The sequence below is a fragment of the Somniosus microcephalus genome, chromosome 11, assembly GCF_052327205.1.
Source record: "Somniosus microcephalus isolate GS21.2 chromosome 11, FLI_Smic_1.0, whole genome shotgun sequence".
Classification (NCBI taxonomy): Eukaryota; Metazoa; Chordata; class Chondrichthyes; order Squaliformes; family Somniosidae; genus Somniosus; species Somniosus microcephalus.
Window position 1 is genome coordinate 59,713,420 of NC_140997.1, and position 14,959 is coordinate 59,728,378.

At 40.6% G+C, this 14,959-nt stretch overlaps 1 protein-coding gene across 8 annotated transcripts in view; it reads right to left on the reverse strand.

The window, feature by feature from the left end:
- The window catches only part of snx29 (sorting nexin 29), an 880,052-nt gene that overhangs the window by 619,814 nt on the left and 245,279 nt on the right, over positions 1 to 14,959 (reverse strand). For all 8 annotated transcript variants that reach the window (XR_015079957.1, XM_086000767.1, XM_086000763.1 and 5 more), the window contains one exon: positions 10,813 to 10,941. Coding sequence is in view for 7 of the 8 variants with exons in the window: in XM_086000767.1 (XP_085856893.1) it covers positions 10,813 to 10,941 (129 nt within the window). In the remaining variant the exon portion in view is untranslated. The remainder of the gene's footprint in view (positions 1 to 10,812; positions 10,942 to 14,959) is intronic.

A 14,959-nucleotide genomic window follows, 5' to 3' on the forward strand; every position in this document is an offset into this window, starting at 1 on the left:
CTGATTGATTACTTATGCCTGACCAGCAGAGGGCATGTGAGAGACAAGCAGTTTAGTTTTACTTTCGTTTTAGATGGATCTCAAACATGATGTCTCCTGTAATGCTGTTAACTGAGTTGAACATACTTCAGATAAAAAGACATCTCTTTCATGAATGTGTCGTCATTGAACCCACATACAAATCAATACATGGTGTCAGAAGTGGTTGAAAGAGATGAAGAGGAAAAATCTGAAGTTAAATCAGCTCGCCACATATTAGCAAGCCAAAAGAGAACATCGTTACTTACCATTGGAGAATAGCTAACGAAGTGAAAAAATGGAAGGTTTACACCCACCGGCGAAGCTTCAGTTGACAGGTAATGTGGCTGAAAATTGGAGAAGGTTCAAACAACGTTTGGAATTGTATTTAGCGGCAATAGGAGCTGACGAGAAAAGCGATAAAATGAAAGCGTCAGTGTTCTTACATGTCGTGGGTGATGAAGCGCTGGAGGTGTATAATAACTTCACATTCGCTGCTGATGGAGACAAAATGAAGCTAGATAAAATAATGGAACAGTTTGAGGCCTACTGCATACCTAAACGTAACGTGACATTTGAGAGGCATAGATTTTTCACATGTGTACAGAAAACGAGAGAGACTATTGATCAGTATGTGACTGAACTGAGAAACCGAAACAAAACATGTGAATTTGGGGGACTGACAGACTCGCTGATAAAAGACAGACTGGTGTGTGGTATTCCAGATAATGGTCTAAGGGAAAGGCTGCTAAGAGAGCAAGATCTAGACCTGGGAAAAGCCATAGCACTGTGTAGGGCTACAGAGACTGTGAAGTTGCAGGCAAAGGAGCTGTTCAGTGACAGTAGCTGCAATGTGGATGCAGTGAGTAAGAACGGACACAAACCGTTTAACAAAAAGAGCGCCAATGTGAAAAAAGAGGCGTGGCCAGCGAACAAAAATGAAAGGGGCAATCGAAAGTCATGTGGTCGATGCGGTACACAACATACACCAAAAAAGTGTCCAGCATATGGTAAAACATGCAGTAGTTGCAACAAAAACAACCATTATGCCTGTTGCTGTAAGAACCAAGCGCAACAAAGCAAGGTCCATGCAGTAGATGAAAGCGAGATAGAGGTGTTCAATGTAGATGTTGTGTCTGAAAACAAAGAAGAAAAAAGAGACTGGATGTTGACACTAAAAGTGAATGACATACACATTCCATTTAAATTGGATACTGGAGCACAAGTTAATGTGATATCAGAGACTGATTTTAAGAAAATTAGACCCAGACCAAAGATACATGGAATAAAAGTGAAAGTGACAGGATACTCAGGTACTGATATACCAGTGAAAGGAAGATGCATTGTCAAAGTAACACACAAGGACAGAGAGCACACGCTAGCATTAATCGTGGTGCCAAAGGATGTGCAAGCCATACTAGGTTTAAAAGCCTGTGAGAGACTGAACCTGGTAAAGAGAGTCCTCGTTGTGGAAAGCGAAGGAGAGACAGTCTATGATGAACTCATGAAAGAGTACAAAGACCTATTTAAGGGTCGAGGCTGCATTCCAGGAGAACACACGATCAGAGTAGATAAAAGTATGCCAACGGTCATACATCCATGCTGAAAAGTTCCGTTTGCTCTTCAAAAGCAACTGAAGGCAGAGTTGGACAGGATGGAAAGCCTGAAAGTGATTCAGAAGATAGATGAGCCAACTGAGTGGGTGAGTTCCCTCGTCGTTGTGGACAAAAAGAATGGAAAGCTCAGAATTTGCCTGGATCCAAGAGATCTAAACAGAGCAATAAAGAGAGAGCACTTCAAGCTTCCTACACGTGAGGAAATCATGTCACAGTTTGCAAATGCAAAGTATTTCAGCAAGTTAGATGCATCATCAGGATTTTGGCAGATGAAATTGGACGAAGCAAGTTCAAGACTGTGCACGTTCAACAGTCCATTTGGCAGATACAGATTCCTAAGGTTACCATTTGGCATTGCCTCAGCTCCTGAAGTGTATCACAAAACTATCCATATGATCTATGAGCACCTGGAGGGAGTTGATACATCAATGGATGACATCATAGTATGGGAAACCACGAGAACTGAGCATGACGAGAGACTGAAAAAAGTGCTGGAAGCAACAAGGAAAACAAACCTGAAGCTGAATAGAGAGAAATGCCAGCTCGGGGTGACAGAACTGACATTCGTGGGAGATATCCTTAGCGGTGAGGGCATCAGACCAGATCCCAGAAAGGTGTCCGCCATTGAGAATATTATACCAAAGCCACAATGCAAAAAGGACGTGCAGAGGTTTAATGGAATGATCAACTACATAGGTAAATTCATATCCAACCTCTCAGAAAAGATGGCGCCACTGAGAAGACTAACTGAAAAGAACATAGAATGGGAATGGAATCATGAGCATGAGAAGTCATGGAGCGATCTAAAGAAACTGCTCACAGAGGAACCAGTTCTGAGGTTTTATGACCCAGCGAGACCCATCAAGATATCATCAGATGCATCACAGAGTGGGCTCGGTGCTGTTCTTCTGCAAAAATATGACTACTGGCAACCTATTGCATATGCATCGCGCTCAATGACAGACACGGAGACGCTCAAATAGAAAAGGAGCTGCTCAGCATCACATACGCCTGTGAAAGATTTCACCAGTTTGTGGCAGGACAAGCAATCAGTGTAGAGACTGACCATAAGCCCTTGATTGCATTGTTCCAAAAGCCACTAAATAGCTGTCCGCTTAGAATACAAAGAATGATGATCAGGCTGCAACGCTATACACTGAATGTTGCGTACACACCGGGTAAACTGATGTATACAGCAGACACGTTGTCCAGAGCTGTTGACCCAAGTGAGCCCGCAAACACCAAAATGGATGAAAAAGTGAACGCCTACGTGGACATGATCACAAGTGCACTGCCCATAGCAGATGCAAAAATGGAGCTCATAAAGACTGAGACAAACAAAGATGAAACAATGAGACGACTGAGGAAAAGCATCTTGGATGGATGGCCCAACATGAAGCAAGACTGCTCACCTGACATGGCAGAGTACTGGAACTGCAGGGCGGAACTATCAGTGGTCGAAGACATCATCTACAAAGGAAGTAAAATAGTTATCCCAAAGAGTCTGAGAAAAGAGATGCTAAAAAGGATCCATGGAGGACATCTGGGAATCGAAAAGTGTAAGAAAAGAGCACGAGAGGTGATGTACTGGCCACGAATCAACCAAGATGTGACAAATGAGGTGTCAAACTGCACAATATGCCTGAAATATCGAGCAAGCAATCCGGTAGAACCACTAAAGCCACACCCAGCGCCAGACAGACCTTACCAGAAGGTAGGCGCTGACCTATTCGTATGTCAAGGGTAGGACTATCTTGTAGTCACAGACTATTACTCCCTGTATCCAGAGGTTTGTAGACTGTACACCACCACTGCAGATGCTGTGATAACATGTATGAAAGCCATATTCTCCAGACATGGCGTGGCAAGCGAGGTCTTCACAGACAACGGACCCCAGTTTTACAATGCAAGTTTCCGACACTTTGCCAAAGAGTGGGTCTTTGTCCACACAACGTCAAGTCCACACTTTTCACAGTCCAATGGACTAGTGGAAAAATCGGTCCAGACAGTGAAAAGACTGATGTACAAGGCAAAAGACAGTGGAACTGACTTCTACCATAGCATGCTTGTATACCGCACAACGCCGCTCGAGTGTGGTAAGTCACCAGCCCAACTCCTTATGGGACGTCGGCTAAGGTCAAACCTGCCCATCCCGGAGAACCTCCTGAAAACAAAAGAGGGGGAGAAAGTGAGGAAGTTCAAAGAACAGAAAGAAAAGCAAAAGTACTACTATGACAGAGGAACACAAAACCTACCTGAACTCCACACTGGTGACCAAGTAAGGTTCAAAGACAAAACAAACATATGGACTCAGAAGGGAACTGTCCTGAGTGAAGTTCAACCAAGATCATACACCATTCAGACAGATGAGGGTGCTGTTCTGCAAAGAAATCGTCGAGATCTTCTCAGGGGACCAGCCACAGCAGGTCAAAAGACTGATACTGTTGAACAACCTAATCACACAGCTGAGAAATCATCATCGGAGGCAACAACTCAGATTCAAGGACAATCAATCAGAAAATCCTCAAGACACGTGAAGCCTCCTGAGAGACTCATTGAGCAAATTTAAGGACTATTGTTATAGAAGGAAGTAATGTTATCTTATTCTTTCTTCAAGTTCTAGGTATTTACATATGTCATGTGAACACACAAAACAAGATTAAAAAACCTTGATCATGATAATGATAATGTAAGTTCATTAAGTGTTACAGTTAAAATGCAGATTAATACAAAGAAAACATGTTGTTAGTTAAAAGTAAAATACTTTTGTTTTAAGAAAGGGAGATGTAATGATATCAGCAAATAGTGATGGTATTTGCCTGTTTGATTATGATGCCTTACCAGCATGTTTGCCTGATTGATTACTTATGCCTGACCAGCAGAGGGCATGTGAGAGACAAGCAGTTTAGTTTTACTTTCGTTTTTAGATGGATCTCAAACATGATGTCTCCTGTAATGCTGTTAACTGAGTTGAACATACTTCAGATAAAAAGGCATCTCTTTCATGAATGTGTCATCATTGAACCCACATACAAATCGATACAAACCCCTCTGCCCGTCCACCTTCCTTTTCTCTCCTTAAAACCCAACTCTTTTCCAAGCTTTTGTTTAGCCCTCCTAGCTTCTTCTTTGATTTCGGGGACCATTTTTTTGATTAGGGATAAACGGGTCATTTTCCAGTTGGCAGGCTGTAACTAGTGGGGTGCCGCAAGGCTATGTACTTGGGCCTCAGCTATTTACAATCTATATTAATGACATAGATGAAGAGACCGAATGCAATGCATCCAAGTTTGCTGACGATACAAAGCTAGGTGGGAAAGTAAGCTGTGAGGAGGACACAAAGAGCCTGCAAAGGGATATAGACGGGTTAAGTGAGTGGGCAATAAGCTGGCAGACGGAGTATAATGTGGGGAAATGTGAGGTTATTCACTTTGGTAGGAAGAATAGAAAAACAGGAATATTTTTTAAATGGTGAGAGACTATTAAATGTTGGTGTTCAGAGAGATTTAGGTGTCCTCGTACAAGAAACGCAGAGAGTTAGCATGCAGATACAGCAAGCAATTAGGAAGGCAAATGACATGGCCTTTATTGCAAGGGGGTTGGAGTACAAGAGTAACGAAGTCTTACTACAATTGTACAGGGCTTTAGTGAGACCACACCTGGAATACTCTGCACAGTTTTCGTCTCCTTAGCTGAGAAAGGACATATATGCCTTATAGGCGGTGCAACGAATGTTTACTAGACTGATCCCTGGGATGAGAGGGTTGTCCTATGAAGAGAGATTGAGTAGGTTCGGGCTTATACTCTCTGGAGTTTAGAAGAATGAGAGGTGATCTCACTGAAACATATAAGGTTCTGAGGAGGATTGACAGGGTAGATTCTGAGGGGTCGTTTCCACTGGCTGGAGAGTCCAGAACTAGGGGCATTGTCTTAGGATAAGGTTTTGGCCATTTAAAATTGAGATGAGGAGGAATTTCTTCACTCAGAGGGTTATGAATCTTTGTAATTCTCTACACCAAAGGGCTGTGGATGCTGAGTCATTGAGTATATTCAAGGCTGCGATAGATGGATTTTTGGACTCATGCGGAATCAAGGGATATGGAGATCAGGCGGGAAAGTGGAGCTGAGGTCGAAGATCAGCCATGATTTTATTGAATGGCGGAGCAGGCTCGAAGGGCCGTATGGCCTATTCCTGCTCCTAATTCTTGTGTTCTTATGATGTCTCTGTGAATCTTTCTACATTTAAGGCACTATATAAAAGCAAGCAGTAGTTGTTGTTGTTAATATTGCTGCAGTTAATATATCAGCAGCATTAACAATAACATTCTATGGTTTGATTTTTTCTGGTCCAGCTCACTACTTTTTATATATAAAACAAAAATGCAGTAATCTAAATATAATTTTGATATGAAAGATTTTTTTGTCTGTGAAGTGCCTTGGTTTTACTTTGTTAAAGGTACTATGTAAATGGAAACTGCTGTTAAAATATTTATTTTTGTCTTTAAAAATGTTCCATTTAATCATTAAAGTGAATTCCTTCTTGCCTTTAGACAAGGATTCTTCATTCCTTGCATCATATTATCCTCCGCATAGCATGGGCAATATAAGCAATTAATCAGCTAAACCTTGACAGTACTATCTCCATTTCCTCACTCGTGCGGAGTTGAGCAAACACACATTACCTTCATATTATCTCATGACCAAAGGAGTCTAACTAAAAAGTCAGGTGCTAAGACTACTTTTCCTGGCATAAACTTTTAAAAAAAAGAATCTTAACTTGTAGAAAACTATGAAATAATTAGCACATTGCATTGTGCTCTAATTAGCCAGCCAGTCCCATATAATATTCAATTATTTTTCTACCCCCCACCCCTTCCAACACTACAATATTGAAACAAATCCAACTATAATCAGGCCTCTCAGAATATTGTTGTTAAATAGCTACCTCCACAGAGCAACTCGTATAACAATGAGGTCAGACATGTTGGAAAAGGTGACTAAAAAAGTAGAAAATCAATTTGATCTTTATTTCTGCATCAGTACACATTGTCAAACAGATGCAACAGTTCACGAGAATGTCACACTTGTCAGTTCTTGAATAACATCCTTGAACACTGTGTGTACAGATTTCATCAGTCATTCTGCTTTTGAGCCAATTAATGATATTCATAGTTAACAATTTAGTACTGAATCTAGGACAAATCAAATTGCTAAGATATTGACCTTGTTAAGATCTGATCAATCTCAATCTATTTATAAAGGAGGTCTAACCAACATTTAGGTTCTAATACAGGAAGAAAGCCAAAGCGCAACAATCAAAGACCAGTCATTATCAAAGGCAATGAGAGTTGTTTTATGAAATCTATTTACAAGAATTTCTGACTCTGAACAAAAGTGTTATGAGTACTTGAAATTTAAAAAAATCCCAAGTAACGTGTATGTGAAGAATGATAACAATAGGAACAGTCAACCATTCCAATCGAACCTGACCATAAAAAAGTTCTCCAAATCGGAGAAAAGGAATTGTTCAACATTACCTGTGCCACTCCTGCGAGAAGCACAGGTCCACTCACAAAATCATGTCCATGATGTAAAGAAGCCTGGACATAAAACAAACAACTGGGAACTTTACTTTGGAAGGGGGTGGAGAAGCGTGAAAGGAATGGAAAATTTAAAAAAAGAATTGTAAAAGTACATTCAGATCATATCAAAAATATGGTGCAAAATGTTATTCACCATAATGTCCCCTGTAACTGTATCTGTGCAAACTAATTATAATTCTGATCTTAGTCTTGTAATTTCTATTCACTTTCCCCCCATTTCCATGGCATTGACTCCCTGCTGAGATGCAGTTCCACTACAGCCATTACTCATGTGCGAGCCTGAACAGTGAGCATCAGCATCCTATTCAGCCACAGGAAGGGGACAGAGCTAAATCCAACCAGTCTCACCTGATATCCACACCCATGTAGTTCCAGCAGGGGTTCACTGGTTACCCATCAACGCGTAGAAAATCTGGCCATTTTCCCTTTCTAACTTAAAGGCACATGGCTAACTGTAGCATGCTTACCATACCCACTGACTGAGATCAGGTAACTGTGCAGAGACTAAAGATCAAAGCTGACACCTTTCTTATCTGTATGACTCACACAGCTATTCACCTGATTAAAACATGAGCTACCAATGGCTCAGCAAGTTAATCAGCAGAATAACATACATTTACATTTCCCTGACAATTCCATGGAGTTCTATACACCATGTGTATTTCAAAAGTTCACCAAAGAATACTGCACAGCAGTAGCTATATTTCATTTTGTTTCCACATATTCCAGTGGCGCTACTTACTTTGGATTTTAAAGTAATGCAAATAATGGCTAAAAGCATGGAATAAATGTCTGAGAATCGAAGTCTCCCAGAATTTGACAATACTGAACGGAAAAACAATTTTCCCAGTTCATCTCTAACTATTTGGAGGCTATAGTCCCACGCAAGCAAAATTTTAGAACTCTTTAAAAACATGAGGAAGGAGCAAGGATGTTTTACTACATTGGAAGTACTTTTTGCTTATTAAAAAGTCCCTTAAACAAGAGTGCATTAAATTGGGCCCATCCAATCCCTCTCTCAAAAAAACAATGGTGCACCTTTTATTTCTCATCAATAAGGTTGTGGACGGATCGATAGTTAACAAACACATCCGTATAAAACACCAGACCTGGTCTTATGTACAAAGCGCAGCTAATGGAATATACCAACCTCTTTCCAATACAGAGGGACATATATATATGGATTTAATTTGTGCATGTAACTAAGCATTTAAAAATCCTGTCAATCCTTTGACAGCATTACATTACTGAAAAACTGTTATTTTATTAAGATCACAGCAGCAGTTTCACCAACTGTGCAACATCTACCAGTTATTATTTTGACCAAGGATTTTTCAGGACACTTTGCTTTGGTGTTAATAGAAATTGGGACAAAATTAGCAGCACCAATTAACAGCTCTGAAGAATAACACTTTTTTTTCCTCCAATTTGAAAATCCTACATTTTGAAACTACTAATCGCACAAGTCAAGTAGCTGAAACAGATTCACAGATAGTGATTATTTTTAATCATAAAAAATTCCATGTTGTTCAACTGTTAAATAAAATAAATTATTTATATGTATATTAAAAATCTTACATCTGCACATGCTGTGCTACTTGACTTCTTGTCATAAATTTTGTGTCAATATTGTCCATTATAAAATTCTTATATCCACATTTATAACAGAAAATGTTTATGTCAACTCGGTATTCTGACTGCACAGTCTGGCCAGCGGGTTTCCACAATTCTCTCAAATTACTTGAATTTTTTTTCATCCACCATTTTGTCCTCCCTAACTGAAATTTCTATCTTCAAAGCAAGAGGTTAAACAAAATGAAACAAAAAATCATCATCAAGTTCAACAAAAGTTCTTATTTCACAATTAAATTGTCTATTGTACTTTTAATACCTTTATTAAAGTTTTTAATGTGAAGACCTCAGCCTCTGCCAAACGCCTGGGCTTGGAGTTGTTATTTTTGCCCAGTTTTGACACGGGGGTGAATTTGGATTGTGCAGTCTGCACATGTGCAGTGTAACTCTTTTCCCAGGATGCATCAGTACCAACCAGCTATAATGATAATATATTTTCCTTAGCTTCTAGCAGTTTCTGCTCAAATGTTTTTCAAAATTATTTGCAAGACAAATTTCAAAAACTTTACAACAGTAAACCATGTTGAGTGTTTGGGTTCGACATGCCTACTGTAGCCTTTGTTTTGCATTCTATAAACTGTAAAAGAGAGGGGGAAGAATGTGTCTTTCTTCATGTAACATTACAGTACAGTACTTCAATTTTCAAAAAAATACCAATTGAGTTTTGAAGCTAACAGATTACCTCACTTGTGCATTGTTGACAGTTCGAAAAAGTCAATGCTTATGCCTGGAGACAAACATTCTAATTTCTAACTGTAACATTGAAAGGCAAAGAGAGACCAAGAGACAGTGGCACCGATATTGATGGGGTGGGTTTTCCAAGAGGGGGTGTGAAGTTTCGGACAGACGGGGAAAACACTGGAGCAGGAGCAGCCGCAGTCGCAAGTAAGGAGCCTGCAGTTGCTAGTGGGAGCTGGGAGGAGGGTGTCTGATCCCAGGGTAGCAAGTAAGCTTGGGGGGCCGGGGGAAGCAATCATGCTCCTCCTGGCCCATAAGGTATGCTGTATATCTTGTTTTCCCAATGCCTGGGAAACCTGGCTGGCCAGGGTTAATCCTGTAAGGGGAGTTAAATGTGAAGCGCCCAGCCTCATTATAATATTTAAATAGACAACCCGCCTCCTGAGAGTGGGTTGGCTGCCCGCCCCCTGTCCTGCCTCCGTTAAACCTGGAAGTGGGCGGGTTGGGATCGGGTTTGAGATTTTTAAAAATGTTTACATCTTACCCAACCCAAACTCACCCATTTGGGGGGGGTTAAAATGACCCCCAGTGTCTCTCTCTCTCTTTCAAAGCTATCAATAATTTCTAACTGTTAACATAACACAGGTGAGGATATTCAGAGCCCATTTGCCTGAGCAACTTTCAAAACTCAATTCATTTGTTTATATTTTGAAAGAACAAAAAGCTCAAATTAGGATGACAAAAAACATTGTGTGTGTGAGTGTCTGCTTGATTTGCTTTCTGAACTTTATAGAATGATTATAATTCAATTACAAACAAAAACTACAATAACTATGTAATCAGTACAGTCCATCATATTTGAAATGGATATCTGTGAATTCTCTCTCACGAAAATGTGATAAACGGGAAGTATGACGAACAGGAAAGTGTGCACTAGACTTTTACAAATATTTTGTAGATCAAAAGAACACAAACATTGGCACCATTCCATATTCTGTCAGATATGTTTTTATATGACTCCTTCAACTAATGCAGTTTAACTTATAAGCAAATTTGCTTAAAGGCAACTTTTTGGTCTTCCCCACCTTCTACAGTTAACAAGATTCCATATGTACATGCCACACACTGGAAAAGCAACATGTAATCTCAAAGTAAACTTTCTGGCATGGATCCCGATAGCCCTCATAGAATGATGCAACAGATGATGCACAACGTCCCTCCTCCCTTTCCATAGGTGCTGTCCCAGGTTGGTTCACCTCTCCTACCTTGCCAATGCCTGAACCTTGGCACCATGTCGTTCTTCCTGCTCTGCCAGTTTCTTTTTCTGGTTGTCAATTTCTTGCCTGAGTGCTGCAGAATGTTCCATCTCACCATCAAGTAAGTCTCGCAGTGATCTGGAAAAAAGGGAGTACCATCTGTTACACCAGACCATCAAAGGAGTCTGGTGCAGCAAGTGCAAAGCTATAAAAGTTTTAAAATACTATGTAACGTATGTAAGTTGTTGGAGCTCCTCAGCATCATGCCATCAATAGTTGTAGTAAAATTATACATTTTTACCATAATAGTACAATTTAAGATATTTTACACATCTTACAGAAATATTCTCCACAGGCTGAATGAATATCACCAAATTACTATAATCTCTACTAGGTTTTTTTGGGATGGGGAAATAACATTTAAAATTATTTATTTCAAGGACTGCAGCAGCATTTCTTCCACAAAATAGAAAGAAAATTACAATTATCATCTACCAAAAGAATGCAAAAAAATAAATGCCTCCTCGTCATCTAGCACCCTCAAACTGCACCCAAATTCCTCCCCAAAATATCCTCCCTTCTTTCTTCCCTCAGCCTCTGCAATGAGTGAACCCTCATCCTTGGCAATTTCAATTCACCTCAGCTGACTTTAACTTTTCTACTCCAAATTAACCACCCTCCTATCCCCTCCATATAAACTTTTCTACCCCTCAACTATGCCATGCCCTGTGTACTCTCTAATCCTGTGGTCTTGATCAATGACAAGGTTTTCTCCAACCACCTCCTTGTATCACTCATCACTCACATCCCCTGCCCTCCTTCAACCTTGCTTCTTTCAGCATCTACCCATGGAAAAAGTTCTCCCCCAATTCACTTACAGCTGCATTCAAATTCCTGACAGCCTAGGCTTTGGCCACAATACCTCTGCAGCTGTTAATTTGCTCAACCACTCCCTCGCATCTGCTTTTGCTCCCATGTCCCCAGCAAAATATTCACCATCTTCCATCCCTGTTGTTGCCCTGGTATAGCCCCCATCTTTACTCTCTAAAGTCGGAGTGGTACAAATGTAAGCATACCTGATACAACTGGCTTAGCCATCCATTGCCAGATATGACTTGACAATCAAGCTCTCCTCTGCCAAAACTGTACAATATTCTAGAATCATTCTGGGGAAAAGGAGAACCCCCAGGCTCCTTTATTCTACTGCAGAATGGCTCCTTAAAACTCCCTCCAGTGCCGCTTCCAGCCTCACCTCTAATAAATGTGAATAGCTCATAGATTTGTGTCACCAATACAGAGATGACTCGTTCAGCTACATCTGCTGCTTCCACACCATCCGTTTACCACCCTAAGCCAAACTTTGCTCAGCCTGTCTCCCATTCTAGCCCTGTATTCCCATCTCTCGTTTGTCCCACCTGCCCTCTCCAAACTCATTCATCCATGTGAACAGCTTTCTGCTCCCTTCAACCATTTCCACTGAATTCATGGCCACCCAACTTCCCTTCCCGACAATGTAGTAGTAGATTTAAGGTACTTCATTAAACAACAACAATTTGCATTTCTATAGCACCTTTAACATAGTAAAATATCCCATGGCGCTTCTCATGAGCCTGATCAGACAGAAATTGACACCAAGCCAAAGAAGAAGAAATTAGAACAGGTGACTAAACGCTTGGTCAAAGCGATAGGTTTTAAGCAGCATCCTAAAGCAGGAAAAAGGTGTGAAAAGCAAAGCGGTTTGGGGAGGGAGTTCCAGGGCTTAGGGTCGATATGGCTGAAGGCACGGCCACCAATGGTGGAGCGAAAGAAGTGGGGGATGCACAAGCGGGCAGAGTTGGAGGAACGCAGACTTCTCGGAAGGTCGTAGAGCTGGAGGAGGTAACAAAGATAGGGAGGGGGAAGCTATGGAGGGATCTGAATGCGAGAATTTTAAAATCAAGGCGTTTGTGGACCGTGAGCCATTGTAGGCCAGCGATCACAGGGGCGAATGGGAACTGGTGTGAGTTAGGATACGGGCAGCAGAGTTTTGGATGAGCTCAAGTTTATGGAGGGTGGGAGATGGGAAGCCAGCCGGGAGAACGTTGGACGAGTAAAGTTTAGAGGCAACAAGTTATTGTTGTTATAGTTCCACGTATTGGTTAATTTTTGCCTTATACTAAACATAAGAAATAAAATGTGCATTTTTCTGGAGACTTGAAGTGCCACAAAAGAAGTACGAGTAAGAGAACTGCAAGATATTCCGTGCTCAAAGAGTTAAATAAACTATATCAGCAAAAACTGTTAATTTGGATTCAGCCTAATTAACTGTGGATCGATATTAAATCACACTGTGCAATTCTGCAGCGTATCTTAATCTAGACCAAAATCCTACTTTCAATTTGCATGTCTGCAATTTTCAATACATTCTTAACATTCTGCCTCTGTAAATGTGCAATTTAAAGTTAAATTTATTTCAGGAGGCCTCGGTCTTTTGCATCTTATGTACTGATGCACAGGTGCGTAGGGCTTGATGTGCTTAATTTAAATTTCAAATCCTTCTTCCATGTGTAACCAGTAGCATGAATACTATAGGCAAGTAGAGAGAAGGCAGCAAAGCAAGCATCAACTCGAACTGAGTTTCCATTTCCAAGTTGTTGCCAAAATACATAAATGAAACTTGTATCATAAAAGAAATTAGCTGGAAAATTTTACTTTATGAACAGTATAAATGTAATAAATTACACAGGTTTTACAAAAAGGAACATCATGCATATCAAGATAATGACAGGAAGCAAATGCCAAAGCCAATACAAAAGTTGCGTACAACCTACCAAAATAGGGATACAACAACAAGTAAAACATCCCCAGGCTCTTCACAGGAGTATTATACAATATATAAAATATCTTTTTGACACCTGTAAATTACACAAATAATTAAATGATCTTATCACACTGCAGAGTCTCTGAACACTCAGCAGTTGACTGCAAGTTCAGCTCCATTTTAAATCAAAACAAACAAAATTTTAGAACTCCCCTAGTGGTTCAGAAGGTAACATCACTGATGAAGTAACGACCGCATAAACCAGGGAAGTTCCAGGTTGGAACCCTCGTCTGCAATAAATTAGATCTCATCCCAGATGGCAGTGGGTGGTGGGTGGTAGGGATCACAAGGCAAAAATAAAAATAATCAGCCGGTGTTCCCACTCACAGTTACTGTCCATAGAATTACAGAGAGTCTGCAGCATAGAAACAAGCCATTCAGCCCAACTGGCCCATGCCGGCGTTTATACACCACATGACCTCTTTCCACCACTCTTCATCTAACCCTTTCAGCAGACCTTCTATTCCTTTCTCCCTCGTGTGTTTATCTAGATTCCCGTTAAATATATCAACGCTATTCGCCTCAACTACTCCTTGTGGTATCGAGTTCCACATTCTGACCACTCTTTGGGTGAAGAAGTTTCTCCTGAATTCCCTATTGAATTTATTCATGACTATCTGGTATTTATGGCAGGATTAGGACAGTATTAGTTAAGGTTGAAAGTGTTAGTCATCCCCACCCCTCCAGTGTCTATAGCTGGTTGACAATTAATATAGGAACATAGGAACAGGAGTAGGCCATTCAGCTCCTCGAGCCTGTTTCGCCATTCAATGTGATCATGGCTGATCTGTATCTCAACTCCATCTACCTGCCTTGGCTCCATATCCTTTTATACTCTTGTCTAGCAAAAATCTATCAAACTCAGATTTAAAATGATTAATTTATCTAATTTATCTATTTTTTTTTGTGGGAGAGAGTTCCACACTTCTACCATCCTTTGTGTGAAGAAGTGTTTCCTAACTTCTCTCCTGAATAGCCTGGCTCTGATTTTAAGGCCATGTCCCCTTGTCCTAGACACTCTCACCAGCAGAAAAGGTTTCTTTCGACCTCCCCGATCAATTACTTTTAAAATCATTAAAACCTTGATCAAATCACCCCTTAACCTTCTATATTCCGGGGAATACAAGCCTAGTTTATATAATCTCTCCTCATAATCTAACTCTTGGAGTCCTGGTAACATTCTGGTGAATCTGTGTTGCACTCCTGCCAAGGGCAATATATTCTTTGAAGTGCAGTGTCCAGAACTGTACAGAGTACTCCAGGTGTGGTCTAACCAGGCTTTGTATAGCTGCAGCA